The 16,631-nt window shown below is 43.6% G+C and overlaps 1 protein-coding gene across 1 annotated transcript; it reads right to left on the bottom strand.

Annotated features, from left to right (window-relative positions):
* Window positions 1–253: 253 nt before the first annotated feature.
* On the bottom strand, window positions 254–16,365 carry kif2c (kinesin family member 2C). The gene is made up of 21 exons (XM_080010675.1): window positions 16,233–16,365; window positions 16,037–16,131; window positions 14,813–14,914; window positions 14,643–14,691; window positions 12,511–12,630; window positions 9,212–9,334; window positions 9,013–9,110; window positions 8,831–8,926; window positions 8,640–8,694; window positions 7,649–7,811; window positions 7,399–7,489; window positions 7,245–7,308; window positions 6,433–6,524; window positions 5,196–5,338; window positions 4,662–4,875; window positions 3,142–3,252; window positions 2,951–3,018; window positions 2,462–2,540; window positions 1,632–1,712; window positions 1,442–1,535; window positions 254–553 (listed from the first exon to the last, which is right to left on the bottom strand). Exons 1-21 carry the CDS (start codon window positions 16,291–16,293, stop codon window positions 492–494), a joined length of 2,061 nt encoding a protein of 686 aa, XP_079866801.1. The 5' UTR covers window positions 16,294–16,365; the 3' UTR covers window positions 254–491.
* Between the last annotated feature and the right edge of the window lie 266 nt (window positions 16,366–16,631).

Below are 16,631 nucleotides of genomic sequence, written 5' to 3'. Positions count from 1 at the left end.
AAAATAAAAATCATAAAAATCAATGCATTGATTAATATTAAATGTCTATATGTCGGATGTACTTTCCTTTTTGGATACACATATAAATTAAAACGGTTACTCAAACTGAATTTGAAACTGACATTTTTTTAGACGTCTTTATTGATTACACCAAGTTCTAAACCTCAACGAAAAAGTACAGTAACCATATTGAAATATTACAAAATTCAATATATATTTTTTTATTTATGGTCAATTTCACTATTCTCAAGGGAGGGCTGCAAATGAAAAGTGGTTGATCCCGATTCTCACAGACATAGATTAGTGATCCTACATAACACAAAGTTGGCACCAGATGGTCACCATCTTGTTTAAAAAAAAAAAAAAAAACAGATATATTTAAAAATAATTTTATTGATTTACTAATTTTTTTAACAGCTGTATCTTTAAAAATAAATGCGGAAACATGAGAGGTGTGCTTAAATGTGGAGGCGTGGTTCACGACTAATATTTCAAAACATCATCCTTGCGAGTCGCTCCTGATCCACAGCGGACTCCAACTCCAAAACGGTGCCTGGAAGACGGAGAACATCATTTTAGACTCTTGCTAAAAAAAAAAAAAAAAAGGAAAATGACAACTCGGCTGTGTTCTCCATTCCAGAAATTCATTTTAAAACCTTCTTGATGAATGAGGTTTGAGAGGATCATCAGACTCCTCCCTCCGCTGTATCAAACATCCCCATTAAAATTCAGTGACAATCGAGTGCTGCAGTCCTAAACCTGGAAATTTGTATTTGTGTACTCCCGGTACCCTTGTCTTGGGAATGGGTATTTGGTTCGATGGCTGATATTAGGTCTGTGGTTCACACAAGCTTAGGAGATCTTAAAACATATAAAACACGTCAGTAAATACCCCACTCGTGAATATACTGGCGGGGCATTTACGAAAAAGGCGGTTGCTAACGAGCGTCTGAACGGGACGACAGAGGTTGTCGGGTACATTAAACGCCATCGCGTCGAACACAGAAACCCATCTACTAGTCCGCCTTTCACAGCCTCTAGTTGCGTTTATACTCGCCCTCTTGCAAACTATTCCAACTCAGACTTTCCAGGCTTCAGCAGAAGAGGTCAGCGTGCAAAACCAAATGACAAGTTGGAAGCTTAGTGGTGGTGACGTTGAAGTCTTGCGACTGTGGCGTACTTTGTTTAAAGCCTAATGTCAGCTCCCCCCCCCACCCCCCCCCCCCTACTCCTGCATTTACACTTCTGCAATAACCCAAAATCCCACGGAAAAGTCAGAACTTCCGGGTCGGCCTACAAAAAGACGTCATCCCTCCCGAGCGAGGACCTTCAAACCACAGGGGAATCGTGGAGGGAGGCGATGATGGTCCAGAATGAAAGAATATAAATCTGGGAAAAAAAAGAAACACAAAACAATAATCACGGTGACATTTTCACACACCCAGTAATTTCCTTGCATAATCCACCAGCTCGGGAAGGCTGCTCTCGATGTCGTACGTAGTGTTTTCCATTTGCTTGACAAGCTTGTTGGCTCCCTGAGAAGACAGAACGACGAGAGGAAAAGAGGACTTGAAGGCCAACGCGACGTGGAAGAAAACCATCTTTTGTGTTTCACGAAAAAGCCTGCTCACCTGAAGCTCGTCGTAGACGTCCCCCTTCAGCCGCGCTGCCGCCGAGATGGTCTCGTACACGGCGGAGGCCACGGAGGAGTCCTGCGGCAGAACGACAGCTCAGCGGGTACACACTACAAGATCATCCCAACAGGTTACCCCCATAACCATGGTGAGCAAGGTTGTTTTCTTTTACTTCCCCCGATCTGATCAATTCGCACTGATCTCAAATGGCAAATATTAAACACGTTCAATATCAAGGATTCGATATCCTGTAGTGCGGGGGGGGGGGGGGGGGCTGAGGCCGGGGTCTGTGGATTGTGATGTGGGAACGCCCGAGAGTCAATTGGGAGCAAAGCTGACTGAAACGTAACAAGTCACGACCATGTACACTGCATGTTCAAGCTCCATGACTTCATCCGTTGTCCCCCCCCCTTTTGGATTTTCTGTAGAATACAGTGCAAAAACTAGCATGGCCAGTCAGCCGCCATGGTTGTTCATTCTTAAGTCATGTTTGACCGTGCAATATTTGTGGTTTAGAGACTCTGGTGATCTCACCGCACCTTCGTGTCAAATCTCGTGTGGCTATAAGTGATGAAGACTCGGGTTGTTGGTGAATGGAATCTGTTGATGTGTGTATGTGTGTGTGTGTGTGGTGCTATGCCGTTTTGGCCGAATCGCTGTTCTCCCCACGCACTACAGGAACAAAATTGTGAAACGTATCATATGTGGTTATGTGTGGGTTCTCACATTTTCAACATCTGCTAAGATTTTAACAATCTTTTCGTGCGGTCCAGCCTTAACAGATTGGTTCAGATTATCATGGACTTAGAGGAACAACGCCGCCTGACCTCCTCTGAAGAGCTGTGGACCGTCTCCTGCTCCTTGGCCGTCCTGTTGCTTTTGGACTGATGGTTGAGCTCCTTGACTCTGGGGAGAGCGGGAGGGGACAAATCTTTATTACAAAAACGGGCAGATCAGAAGCCAAGGGAAGCTGCGTGATTATTATTAGTAGTTCTGAAGGCAAAAATCCAGTCGATACAAGGCTGAAATCCGCCTCCCCGTGACTAAGATCGCGGAGACATCAAACAACAAGAGTGTTTGAATCGGATCGTTTGGTCGCGCAGAGTTCCGGTACCAACATTAAGGACCTGTTTGTTTTTACCTCCGTTTGCTATGGTAAATAAATAATAACATCAAATAAATAACAATTGGGCTTTTTTTGGCATGTGGCCAGATTGTGTCAAACCACTTCAGAACCAGTTGTAAAGGTCGGCGACGGTGGCACGTTTTGAGATCACCAGCGCCACAGGTCAGGCTAAAACAAGTGATGTCATTACCTGTCAGCGTAGCGCAGGGTGTTGAGTGTATAATCACATGATGTCATGCCTGGAGAAACCATGGCGATCTGGAGAAAAAGTAACCAGAGAGTCAATACAGTAGGTTGTTGGTCACCAAGAGACCATTTCAGTTGGCGTAAACTTCATGCCAACAGCCATGACTTTGGAAACGGACGGTGTCTTAAACGCACCATGCAGATCCTGGACTTCCCTCCAATGAAGGAGTCCCGCAGCACCTTGGTCAGGGTGCTCATGCGGAAGGGAATGTGATCGCTGTTCTTACCCAGCGAGCGGATGCACTCCTAGAGAGAAAAGAGCAGACGGACCTTGAATTTAAAAGTTTGGAAATCGAAAAACCGTCCTTAAGGAACCTAGGTACGGTCTGGCATCATGACTGTCGTGATACGCAGCTCAATGTGGTCTTTCACCCCAAAATCATAACGAAAGAGCCACGTCAGTGGCACGCGGAAATCTCGCGGTTCGACGATTCTTCACTTCACATTGAGTTCGTCTTCATTCCGTCTATGACTCGCAACTGAAAGTACCCTTCAGACTTTCTATCACTGAAACCACGACTGTGGAATGTATAAACCTTTAATGGGGAAATGAATCTTTGGTTTCATTCATTGTTCATATTTTACAACAGCAGCTGCCTTGAATAAAATAGGTTTTATTGTTGAAATGACACACAGACACGCACACGCACACGGACGGCGGTGCCGGTTCTTCTCCGCGGCAGTGGTGGGTTCGTCCCATTAACCAGAGGAGGTTGCATTTTCACAATGTATATACAGTATGTGCATTAGCTTAATAGCTTTTTCTGTAATGTGTTTATTATTTATTTTTATTATCAGTTATTTTTCATTTGATTATTAAATGAATAAAAACATGCAATGGATATTATTGTACATTGAATAAAAACCTATTAATAATACCTGATAAATAAATTGACAGATGTCTTTACTACAGAAATCTATGGTCAGTTTGACGAGAGCTCACACGTAGTTCACTCCAAGCAGCAAGGACACCACCCCCCTTCCACTGTCTTCCGTGTTTCCGACAGGTACGGTAAACCAGAGCAGTAAAGTCTAAAAAAAACTACTGCCCAAGTATGAAGTAAAATCTCAAATCTATTGCTGGGCGTGATATTTGTTTTTGTGCTGGAATGATAATATTTTCGGAACATAAGTGAGGTTTCATTTATTGCGGGGAAAATGCATTAGTTCAGTTTGTTAATTTAACTCAGTAATCCAAGGCAGGACCGCACATCAGAGATTTTATACATGTGGTTGATGCATACCAGGCTTGGTCATTGAATATTTTCACTAAATACATCTTTTGAATGGGCCTCTATGGGAATTTAGGCCCCGGTTCACACGTGCAGCCCGGAAAAATAGAGCCACGGCGTGAAAAACACAAGGGGTCTTGGAGCGTCGCGGCTTTACGTGAGACACCCACGGCACAGCTGACGGAGCCGGTGTGAATTGCAACATTGATTAACACGGCAGTGTATCTGAAGTGTTGACCCGCCGCTGACGTGGCGCTCTCGGTGCAAATTGGGGGTAAGGCTGCGTCGCAGTTAATACAGATTGCTCGGCGCTTCTATCTGCTTGGTCATAACATCAACATCACTAGTTTGTGTGGGAGAATCTTATCACAGCATCGATAGTTATCACCCAAAACATTGCCACCCATATTTGCAGTGGCCTACCTTGAGCGCCAGGAGGCTGCAGTTGATCTCGGCCGTCTCCACCATCGTGTTGCGGTCGTTGCCGCTGACGTCAGTGCCGCGCTCGTTGCCCGCCAGGTCGACCAGCGAGAACTTGCCGTGTAGCGTGGCGTGGCGGTCGCTGCGCCGCAGCACAATCTGCAGGATGGCGTGCGAGCGGGACGAGTTGGCGTTGGCAGAAGTCTGGCCCGATGTTCTGCAGAAGGGGAAAGCTGATTTCATTCACTGCGGCCGACAACGAGACCTCATAGTGATACGAGCGAGATTACTAGACTTTGGCTTTATAAGGTTGTTTACATTGTCATCTGTGAAGTATTTTACAAGATAATGCCTCAGAGAGAATGTGGAGATGAATGAAGTGGGGGCAAACCAAGCAGACACAAAAACAAAGTCATTTGTAAACAGTAAAAACAACAGTCTTGAAACTCCATGGTCCATAATAATCAAGTTCAAACGATAAATATTTTGATCCAGTTCTGAGGTGTGTTGGCTGCGCAGCTCCTCGTCCCGTCCTACCTGCAAGCGCTGCCCATCCCGATCATCTTGATGACGTCCTCCGCCGTTGTCACGTAAACCTCCTCCAGGCCGACCACCTGCACCTGCTGGTGCTCGTCCTCCAGGACGCGAAGCTTGGTCTTCTTGTTGAGCAGGTCGAACACCTGAGAGCAGGGGAATGTGCCGTGTTAAAAAATGTATTTTTTTTTTTATTGTCAGTGGGGAGTTCAACCTGGGACGTGAATTCTGATTCTTAAGATGATATAATATCATATGATAAACCCATTGGTGCGATCCAGCTCAATATAATACCTTGTCGATGTTTCTTTCAAGTTATGTTTATTTTACATTCAGAAATAGTCAAATTGAATTTTGAATCAAAAAAAAAAAAAAAAAAAAAAAAAGAAGCATAATTGTGAGTAATTATTGTGATACATTTCTATAAGATCATGGCCAAGCATACGTATATGTAGTGAAATGACATTGCAACGCACCCGGAGATTATGCAAAATAACCTCAGTAAGTTAGTTATTGTGCATAATCTCCGGGTGCGTTGCAATGTCATTTCACTACATATACAGTATGTATGATTGTATATATACGTACTCCTCACTTAACCACCTACCTGTTTAACGACCATTCAGACTTACGGCCAGCTCTCCAACAAGTCTGTATTGTACAATACCGTGGCGTGCTCGGCGTCAAGCATCCCATCGCACATCACCCTTTATATACTATATACACTGTATATACACTGCATATACTATATACACACACTATATACATTATACAGTATATACACTACATATACTATATACACTGTATATATCTCATCTCATTACCGTACTCAGTCTCAGTCTCATTCATACAGTCTGTATTCACTACATTAGCATTCGCAATTGCCAGGCCCCCTAAGCGTGAAATAACATGGGTCCTCGCTTATAGACCTGGTCTTCGGAACGGAACCCGGTTGTTAAGTGAGGAGGACCTGTATATGTATGTGACAAATAAACATTTTGAATCTCTCATTTTGATCATGATCAGTGCATTACAATGAGCTCAACAAAAAACTCACGTAAAAACTATTCATCAAGGTGGAATGGAACCAGCGTAAAAGGGGGAAAAAGTAAGACAGATGTCTTGGTCGTATTCTTTCCAAGTGTTGAGACATTTTGTAATAGCGAAGTGTTTAACATAATTCTAAACAACGACCTCCGGAATCCATGCGCCACTAACTTCTCACGCAGTTTGGTCTCACCTTTCCGTTGTAGATTTCAAAGAAGCTGACGTACACAGACAGGTTCAAGCTTGCGTATTTCTTCTGGTTCAGGAGGGTGAAGACGTCTTGGGCTGAGAGAGAGACAGTGAGGATTACTCCCACTCTGCTAAACTTACTCCACAGTTGTTAAAAAAAAATAAAAAATAAAAAAAAAAAGGAGAAAACAAAACCCTATTCAGAAATAACAATGAATTTAAAATAAATAAATCTTCATAAGCCCCCGGCCTCTTTTATATATAATTACTTTTTTTTTTATAGTTTGTTACAATATCAAACTTTATTATTAAAGTCTTATTTCCCAATTATTCTTCTATCCTCTTAAATTTTCTCCAAATAAGCAGCATTTCAAAATTGGCTAACAGTAGATGAACCAAATCAGCTTTGTTTGATATTAACCGGGTCCAGAGCAAAAATTTGGGGATGATAGTTTTAACAAAACGGAATTATGGCAATATGCCTACAGCCCATCTGAGAATTACGTAATAACATGGAAAGATGCATCTGGATCTCAACTGAAATATATAAACATATAAGGAATATATATGGGAAATAAGCCTTAAGGATAAACCCTAATATGTATACAAACAATGGAAACTAAAACAAAAATGTTAAATGAATTGGGAGTAGCATATTTCATTTGAAAAGTAAAATGCAGAGATGATGAACTATTAGAAATGAGGAAAAAAAACCTGAAATAACCTCACAAATATCAAAACAATAATCAAAAAATCTTTATATCAACCGTTGTTTACGGTTCTACTGTGTGAGAAGGTTGTTTGTTTCAGGCCTACCTGTCGCGGCGTAAATGCCCTTAGCACTGTTTTGCTGCTTGCCCGTGAAGTCACCTCCCATGGTCTGAAATGAAAGAAGGACAATATAAAACGCTCAATGCTAATTGTGTTTGATATTTCCCTTGAGCGATGCCTTCAGGAAATTGAGACTTACGTGCGTTTTGCCACTTCCCGTCTGGCCATAAGCAAAACATGTTGCCATGCTGCCCTCAAAGATGGCCTGGACCAGGGGTCTGGCTGTAAACCTGTGGGTGAAGAGAGAATCCTTTACATAAAAAAAAAAAAAAAGGGGTAATGATATGGTTTCAGAAAACTCAAGCACATACCCAATAATTTACCATTCACCGACCAAATCATTGAGGTACCAACACCATACGGTGAAACAGAAGTGTTTGTATAATTACCTGTACACCAACTCATTGTTGACGGTTTCATTGAAGGAGTAGTCAAACTGAAAGGACTGGTTCTCCAAGTACTTGGTCAGGTCCACTTTCTGCTTCGGCTCGTGGACGAGCAGGGAGCCGTTGCCCGGCACAGAGACCACGTCGATCTCCTTCTTGGCGAGCTCTGACACGACAAAAACATCAATTTTTTTGGTAATCAAGCTTTTTAAGCAGACCGAGATCATGTGGGCGAAAGACGGCCAAGAGTCAAGGTTCCTCAAAGTGACTGCCTTTAGGACGAGTGACAAAGCAGGTTGTGAGCTTCATAAAATAAAATAAAAATAAAAACGAATACATCATGAAGAACATGAACATCCAAGTCCTCCAGCTTCTTCGTTTAGCAAGTCATTTGAACTTTATAGTCAAAATACATTTAAATGTATTTTTTTTCTGTCTTGGCATTATATTGCTCCATTAGTTCCTGTAAGCGTTTGTGGGTGTAAAATAGGTTAACAACAAATAAATGCATAATAATATTTAATTTCATTAAAAATGTATGATATCTCCTCTACATAAGTTTGCCTCAGTCAATTTCTTGCTGCGGTTCTGTGTCTGTCTTGTGTCTTCCCCCTGCAGTACTGCTGCACCACCACTAAGGGGCACTCAAGATTCAAGATTCAAGATTCAAGATTTTTATTTGTCACATACATATACATACTTCCATACATATATGCAGTGAAATGTAATGCAACGCACCCGGTGATAGCACACAATAAGTCCTAGGAAAAAGTACAAAAATAAAATAAAATAAAAAGTAGAAAATTCCTTTCTAATAGACCGACTAACTGACTCCTAAAACGTAATACAGTAAGTGGAATACTTATAGAATACGCCACTCCCCACACTTTGTGAACCACTGGGCTAAGCCAAGGCATCTGGGATGTTAGTTTCTCGATGGGATAAACCCCTTGAGACGCATCATTTCGTTTTTCAAGGTCCATTTCTAGCATACCTTGCTTGTTGAGCGGCCGCTTGCGAACGCATACACAAATTCTATATGTTTCAACCTGTGGGAAAAAATAAAAGAATAAATAAAATACACAAAAAAAACACGAGCTCTTGAAATCAGAGAATTTGCAATGGATGCCATTTAGGAAGAGAGAGCAGATGAATAATCCTAGTTCTACAATAGACTGGTCTTACTGCATCGGTTTCCGACAGCGGGCTTATCTCCAGAGTTTCCCTGAAATCCTGGATCATCTGGTAGAACTTCTGGTTGGGCCGGTTCACCTCCGCAAACTGGAGGAGAAAGCAGAGAATTGTAGAGAAACCCCTGGCGACGTACACATGTACATGAAGACTTTTACATAAACGAGGAATTTCACCTTTCCCCTTTTGGTTTGCCTGTCTGAGGGCTTCACCACGCTGGAGATCCTCTTGCTGCTCTTGTGAAGGTCTTGGGGCGCCACGGTGATCCTTCTCCCTGGAAAGTAAGCAGATATTCAACATCTCCATAGCAGGACTTTGTCAATAAATATTTGTCAATAAAGTTGCAGCCGCCCCGCGTGCCGGTGGGACACAAACCTTTGGGCGCGTGCGGCGGTGGGAGGCTCTGGGGGTCCTTGTTCTCGCTGGGGGCCTCGCTGAACTGAGGCAGCGCTGCCGGCTGCCGGGCCTCGTTCTTCCTGCGCTGCTGGTTGGGGACAGCTGAGGGAGAAAGGGCAGACGCCAAATAATAATGAGGAGAGTAAAATGAGAGCAGATCATCTGCCGCCAATACTGTCTGTTCTGCGCATCTTCCTCCCTTACACCAACCGCCTGCATGTCCTCCCTCGCCACATCCACAAACCTTCTCTTTGGCCTTCCTCTTTTCCTCTTGCCTGGCAGCTCCATCCTCAGCGTCCTTCTCCCAATGTAACTCTCATCTCTCCTACACACGTGTCCAAACCATCTCAATCTGGCCTCTCTCACTTTCCCCCCCCAAACTGTCCAACCTGAGCTGTCCCTCTAATGTACTCATTCTTAATCCTGTCCATCCTTGTCGCTCCCAATGAAAACCTCAACATCCTCAACTCTGCCACCTCCAGTTCAGCCACCTGCCTTTTAGTCAGTGCCACCGCCTCTAAACCGTACAACATGGCTGGTCTCACTACCGTCCTGTAGACCTTCCTTTACACTCTTGCTGGAACCCTTCTGTCACAGATCACTCCGGACACTCTTCTCCATCCACTCCACCCTGCCTGTGCTCTCTTCTTCACCTTTCTCCCGCACTTTCCGCTGCTTTGGACAGTCGACCCCAAGTACTTGAACTCATCCACCTTCTCCACCTCCACTCCTTGCATTCTCAGCTTCTCGCTGCCCTTCCTCCCATTCAGGCACATGTATTCTGTCTTACTCCTGCTGACTTTCATTCCTCTTCTCTCTAACGCATGCCTCCACTTCTCCAGGCTCTCCTCAACCTGCTCCTTAGTCTTGCTACAGAACACAATGTCATCTGTGAACATCATAGTCCACGGAAACTCCTGCCTGATTTAATCTGTTAACCTGTCCATCACCATTGCAAACAAGAAAGGGCTCAGAGCTGATCCTTGATGCAATCCCACCTCCACTTTGAATGCCTTTGTCACGCCTACTGCACACCTTACTACTGTCTGACTGCCCTCATACATATCCTGTACCACTCTTGCGTACTCCTCTGCCACCCCTGACTTCCTCATGCAATACCACACTTCCTCTCTCGGCACCCTATCATACGCTTTCTCTAAATCCACAAAGACGCGGTGCAACTCCCTCTGGCCTTCCCTGTACTTTTCCATCAGCATTCTTAAAGCAAACATTGCATCTGTAGTACTCTTTCCTGTCATGAAACCATACTGCTGATCCCCACCTCTCCTCTTAACCTAGCCTCCACTACCCTTTCCCATGGGCCAACTGCCTTTCCACTCTTCATCTTCTTTAATGCTGTTCTCACCTCATCCTTGCTAATTTGCTGCACTTGATCCACTATCCCCACATCATCCACTGTTCTCTCCATCTCATTTTCTTCATTCATCAACTCCTCAAAGTACTCCTTCCAAAGTACTATTTCCTCAACACACTCTCCTCACTAGTCAGCACATTCCCATCATTATCCTTCATCCCCCTAACCTGCTGTACATCCTTCCCAGCTTGGTCCCTTTGTCTTGCCAATCGGTACAAGTCCTTTTCTCCTTCCTTACTGTCCAATCTCTCGTACAACTGGTCGTATGCCTTTTCCTTTGCCACTTCTCTTTTCGCCTTGCCACGCATCAGCTTGTTCTCCTGTCTACTTTCTTCATCTCTCTGACCATCCCATTTCTTCTTCCCAGTCATCTGGTAACCATCCCTTCCCACCTATTGCCTGCCTTACCTCTTCCTTAAATTGCATGCAACACTCCTCCCTTTTCAACTTCCACCATTTATCTTTGCCTCTTCGTTCACTCTCTTCCTCTTCTTGGCCTCCAGAGTCATCCTACAGACCACCATCCGATGCTGCCTAGCAACACACTCCCCTACCACCACTTTGCAGTCGCTAATCTCTTTCAGATTGCACCTCCTGCATAAGATGTCGTTTTTTTGTTTTGAATATCTTAAAAACCACTTTGTAAAAATGTATAGGCATCACTGTCGTTTGGGAGAATTCAATATTTTGTTGAGAGAGAGAGAGAGAGAGAGAGAGAGAGAGAGAGAGAGAGAGAGAGAGAGAGAGAGAGAGAGAGAGAGAGAGAGAGAGAGAGAGAGAGAGAGAGAGAGAGAGAGAGAGAGAGAGAGAGAGAGAGAGAGAGAGAGAGAGAGAGAGAGAGAGAGAGAGAGAGAGAGAGACCAAATCTGCTGGGTCAAAATTATACATACAGAATACTAATATTTATGCTAATATTTGGTTACATGTCCCTTGGCCATCTTCACATCAATAAGGTGTTTTTGGCAGCCATCCACAAGCTTCTGGTTGAATCTCTGAGCACTCCTCTTGACAGAATCGGTGCAGTTCAACTTAATTTGTTGTCTTTCTGACACGGACTTGTTTCTTCAGCACAGTCCACATGTTCTTGATGGGGTTTAATTAAGGACTTTGGGAAAACCTTAATTATAGCCTGATTTAGCATTTCCTTTGGCACTTTTGGTGTGTGTGTGTGTGTTCGGGTCATTGTCCTGGTGAAACACCCAACCTTCTGGCTGATAATTTTAGGTTTTCTTGAATAATTTGGAGGCAATCGTCCTCCTTCAATATTCCACTGAGTTTCTGTAAAGCTCCAGGTCCACTGGCAGCAGAACAGGCCCAGAGCATCATACCACCATCATGCCAGACGGTAGGTATGGTGTTCTTGGGGTTAAAGGCCTCACCTTGTCTCCTCCAAACATATTTCTGGTCATTGTGCCCAAATAGCTCAATTTCTGTTTCATCTGACCATAGAACTTTCCTCCAGAAAGGCATTTTCTTTGTCCATGTGATCATTAGCAAAATTCATGAATGTTTTTTGTGACAGAAGTATGTGCTCCAATCATTCCACCCTGGAAATCCAAGCACCTTCAAGTACAGTTCTAACCTGTAACCAAGTTATAACCAACAAACGATGCTGGATTCCATTCACATTTCCCTGGCATCATCTATAAGCGATTCTGGACTTTTTTTTTTTTTTTTTTCCAATCACGTTGGGAATTTAATAAGTAAAATCGGGGGGAATAATATCAAAGGTTTTCAATGGCCGTGCCCCCCCCCCCATGGACTTTTCAAGCACTTCAGGACAAAAATCATTTTTCAAGGTATTGCAGTCCTTAAATTTCTGAGGAAAAAATTCAAGCACCACCCTCTGTTAGTTTTTCCTCTCGCCACTTGTTAAAAAGACGTACAGAACACGGGTACTCACTGGAGGTGGTGAGGACTGACGGAGGGCATGGATCAGCAGCAGAAGGGATCAGCCGAGCAGACTCAGCTGGGCACGGGACCGGGAAGAGGCTCGTTTGCCTGGTCCGATTCTTCATGGTGACTGAAGGATTAAACGTTTTAAAGTCAGCGATATGGTGATTGAGCGCATTATCTGGGGTTTTTTTTTTTGGATTACAGTGAGTACTAGCCTATCATAACATGGCCAAAACAAACCAAGACTCCTAAACAGGGATCAAACTTCTATAGACTTAAAGACTCCCGGAGACCAGGGTGTCTGCAATACTTCAGACCTTTTTTCACAGAAATCTTTATTTTTATTTTGTTAAACTGACTTTTGGACAAATCATCTTTTATTCAGTGAAATATTGCAGGGAAACACTACATAATTGGTACAGGGTAAAGGTAAGTATTTAGGTATGAAGACGGATATTAGGTTTCATAAGTAGGCTCAAATTCAAGACTATTCCATGACTTTAAACAGCCAAATATTTGTTAAACTGAATTGAATACATTTTAAGACTTTAAGGATCTAGATGTGCAAGCAAAGTCATGTGAGCAACCAATCAATTTAAGCAAAGCAGCAGAGGGGGAAAAAAAAAAGTATAATAAAGAAATCTTTCCCAGAACCAATAATGGGTGCGAGTAGCGATCAGTGAAAGGTGGACAGTTGGTGCTGTTGACTGCATCCCATCATCACAGCAAAATGTATTGGCTTTCATGTCAAAGATTTCAAATGGCTTTGTCCTTTCACTGATGACCCCCACACACTTATATTTAATATTAGCCTATTTCATTTTTTTTAAGACATGTTAATGAAGTAAAATTGACTTTGTGTGTCCATATTTTTTCCAAATGCATACAAAATTATTTTAATTTCCCAATTATGCAGTGATTATGGAATGGGGGCCAAACTATCATCAGCCAAGACTTTTCACCGAGAGATTCAAACTGATTTCATCATATGGAGGAGTGATTGTGGAGACAGAATCATTTGGTTCAGAGCACTACGTATAGCTTGCAGACCTTTCTCTTCAGCCCAGTGAGCTGCTGAAGTAGAGGCTTTTGGGGAGGGAAGAATAAAAAGTTAGGAGAAACAACATTGATTACATGAGAGACTTTCAGTCTGAGGGGATATAGGACTGTAATTCAATCCTTATAGTGGAGTTGTCACAATTATGACATAATTGGCTGATCGATCATTGTTTTAATCAATATATTGGAAATTCATATGCCTCTGTCCAAAATTTGAGGGGAATTATAAGTCAATGTTAGGAATGTTGCAACAGATGAGATGTGAATTAGGCATGTTTCCATCAATTGAATTTATGTTCCAACATCCATAAAAGGCTCCTCTTCATGACGTTGAGGCAATTATTACACGAGCCACGAGGCTTGTACAGTGATAGAGGTATGAAATTAACAAAAACGACAATTAAATTGGTTATCACAGTTATCTGTTTGACAATATTAAAACATCACTAACACGATAGCCCTAAAAACAAACAGATAGATAGATAGATAGATAGATAGATAGATAGATAGATAGATAAATAAAAACAGCCAGAAAGTGGCAACGCTTGCAAAACCTGACCAATCAGATCGTTATTCACAAATTGATTTTGAGTCACTATATGATAATGTTTACTGATAGTTTGCATAATTTACATATTTGACGCTAATTTGCCGGTGCTAAGAATGGACGTCTGCTCACAAGACCTTTTGGTCACAGTATTTTACAAGAAACTGGAAATATACATTCAGCCCTACAGCACGAATAGGGCCAAAGGTGCTTTTACGCGTTCCCCCCCCCCCCCCCCATAAAAGTAACCACTTCTTAAAGGCCACTTGAGAATCAGAGCAGGTTTGTATAACAGACATTAAGCTCTGGCAATTTGATTGGCAGAGCTGTACATTACCATTAATCATTGTGAGTTTGTTTAGAAATCCATGAATTATAACAGAAATAATAATTCTAAGTTTCATTCTGTAAACACAGAAACTGATATCTTTGCCAGAAAAGTTAATCTGGCAAATTTTCCACCTTCATGTAGCTATGGAGATGCATGCAAATAGACGACAGCTACAAAACAAAAAGGTACTCAATGTACATACAGGAGGAAGGGGCAGGAATCCTGGAGGAGCGGAGTCGACCCTCATAATTCTACAGAAGAATAAATAAAAGAAACCGACTTTGAGTACAGTCATATGAAGCTAAAACGGATATGACAATCTGCTCCACAAACATCTGTATTACCCAGTAATATGAGGTAAACAACACTTACAGGCTCTGGGACTTGAGACAGGGGAGAAGCTGCTTTAGCGGCAAGACCATTGATGTGGCATTGCAGTTCTGGATTGAGTGCACACAAATCACCTATTTCCACCTACACAGGAAGAGAGAAATCAGCTTAGAAACGACTCCAGCCATAACTTGGCATTGGCTGGCAATAGCTGCCAAGACACAAACTCAATTGGGATGGCGTGACAAAACATTTGTGAGCAGGGGCACAGTTGTCAAGAGGTCATCCCTACGTTCCCTCGGCCCGATGATCCCGCAGCAGACGTATCTCCAATGTTGGGTTCAATGTTCCCTCAGCCCTGGTCCCTTTAATGTGCTAGGGACACCTAGATCACCAGGGAAGCACTAGTCAAGGCTGGACCACTGTGCATGCACACTGCCACCACCTGGACCCCCACCCAAGCGTGCACGTCACAGCTCCTTCCACTGAACCAGGCCTTCCCGGTGGAACGCTACAGGGAATGTGAAGAGGACGTCACATCGCTGGAGCAGGCCGCCATATTTAGAGGATCATTCGTCGTGTTGACTGTGAACGTCGGTCTGCATTTTTGAGTTGAGAAGCTGTTGGGTGAAAAACCGCCACAGACGATCCTGCATGAAACCTCGACCCTTGTTTTCCTCCTTTCCTTTCTCCATTTTTGTACATTTCGGATATTTTAGCCATTTCTCTATGCAACTGAATGGAAGTGAGTGTCCATAGCAACACTGAAACTCCACATTCCCTATAAAGCACTGTTTTCACAACCAGGGGGCCACACAGCTCACCGGGTGTGGCGTGATTTTTTTTTTTTTTTTTAATATTTCCACTTAATAATAAATAACGGAAATAGCTCTTGCGTTGCAAGACCGAAATTGCAGGGCTGTACTAATGTCAGAGAGTCAGCCAGAATATCAGCTATGTTCATCAAGGTCATCACCATCACAAGCTCCAAGAACTGAGTAGGCCATAATAATAAGCACGGGTCTGTCTACGTGTTTTAGGTGTTGTGTGACGTTTTTAGTGGGTAAACAGGATTATTTCATTGTAAAAACCAAAAAGAAACAGGTTGGGGAAACAGTGCTTTGAAGGAACCAGGGCGAGGGCGCACAGGAGTGGGGCAATATATTGAGGGAACGCGGGGATGCGAGTCAAAGCGGGCACAGCCGTCGGGTTGTATCCGCTTAATGGACGGACAGGTGGACTCTTGGGCGGCCACGGAGACTCTACCTCCTTGGAGAGGCAGGTGTTCCTCTCATGCCACTCCACCAGCACCGAGGACTTCGTGGCGTCCACGGATTTCACGTTGGCTCCGTGCACTCTGCCTGTTAGCGGGTAAACCAACAACAAGCACTCCGGTTAGGAGGTCGGCATAACGCCGGGGAATAGTACATCTGGACACGGGCAAAGATGTCCGACAACTCACCGTCGCTCCGGCCGATTTGCACGGTGAGCCCGACCAGCAGTCGCGCCAGATGGGACTCCATCACGGGGGCCGGTGTGGAGCTCGCTGAGCCGTCGGTGAGCGCTCGCTCGGTGATGTTTCCCGAATGAAAATATTCGACATAAAACGATGGCGGCGCTTCGAACGTCACCGCCGCCAAAAGGTTTGAATCCTTGTTGTTTCCGGGAAGCGGCGATTTTGATTGGATGCCGGTGTCGGTCTTGCTCCTCCCTGCAGCGACCCCTACTGGACGGAGGCGGGCAGCGTCGCCTGCGTCTACGTTGGGCGCAGCGGGTGTTGAATTATGGTTAAAACAACTTTCAAATCAATTGATTAAAGCACTTCCCCTCTGAATAAATCAATAAAATGTGTCGTTTTATT

Source organism: Zeus faber (genome assembly GCF_960531495.2).
Source record: "Zeus faber genome assembly, chromosome: 12".
NCBI classification, from domain to species: domain Eukaryota; kingdom Metazoa; phylum Chordata; class Actinopteri; order Zeiformes; family Zeidae; genus Zeus; species Zeus faber.
Note: the sequence above shows the minus strand (reverse complement) of the source record. Positions and strands in the feature narration are given on the sequence as shown.

Excerpts from the sequence above, each read along its gene's own strand:
- kif2c (XM_080010675.1), bottom strand. The coding sequence starts at position 16,293 with ATGGAGTCCCATCTGGCGCGACTGCTGGTCGGGCTCACCGTGCAAATC. Across the intron at positions 6,525-7,244 it reads GGGCATTTACGCCGCGACAG|CCCAAGACGTCTTCACCCTC; the intron begins GTAGGCCTGAAA and ends TCTCTCTCTCAG. Across the intron at positions 1,536-1,631 it reads ACGTCTACGACGAGCTTCAG|GGAGCCAACAAGCTTGTCAA; the intron begins GTGAGCAGGCTT and ends CTGTCTTCTCAG.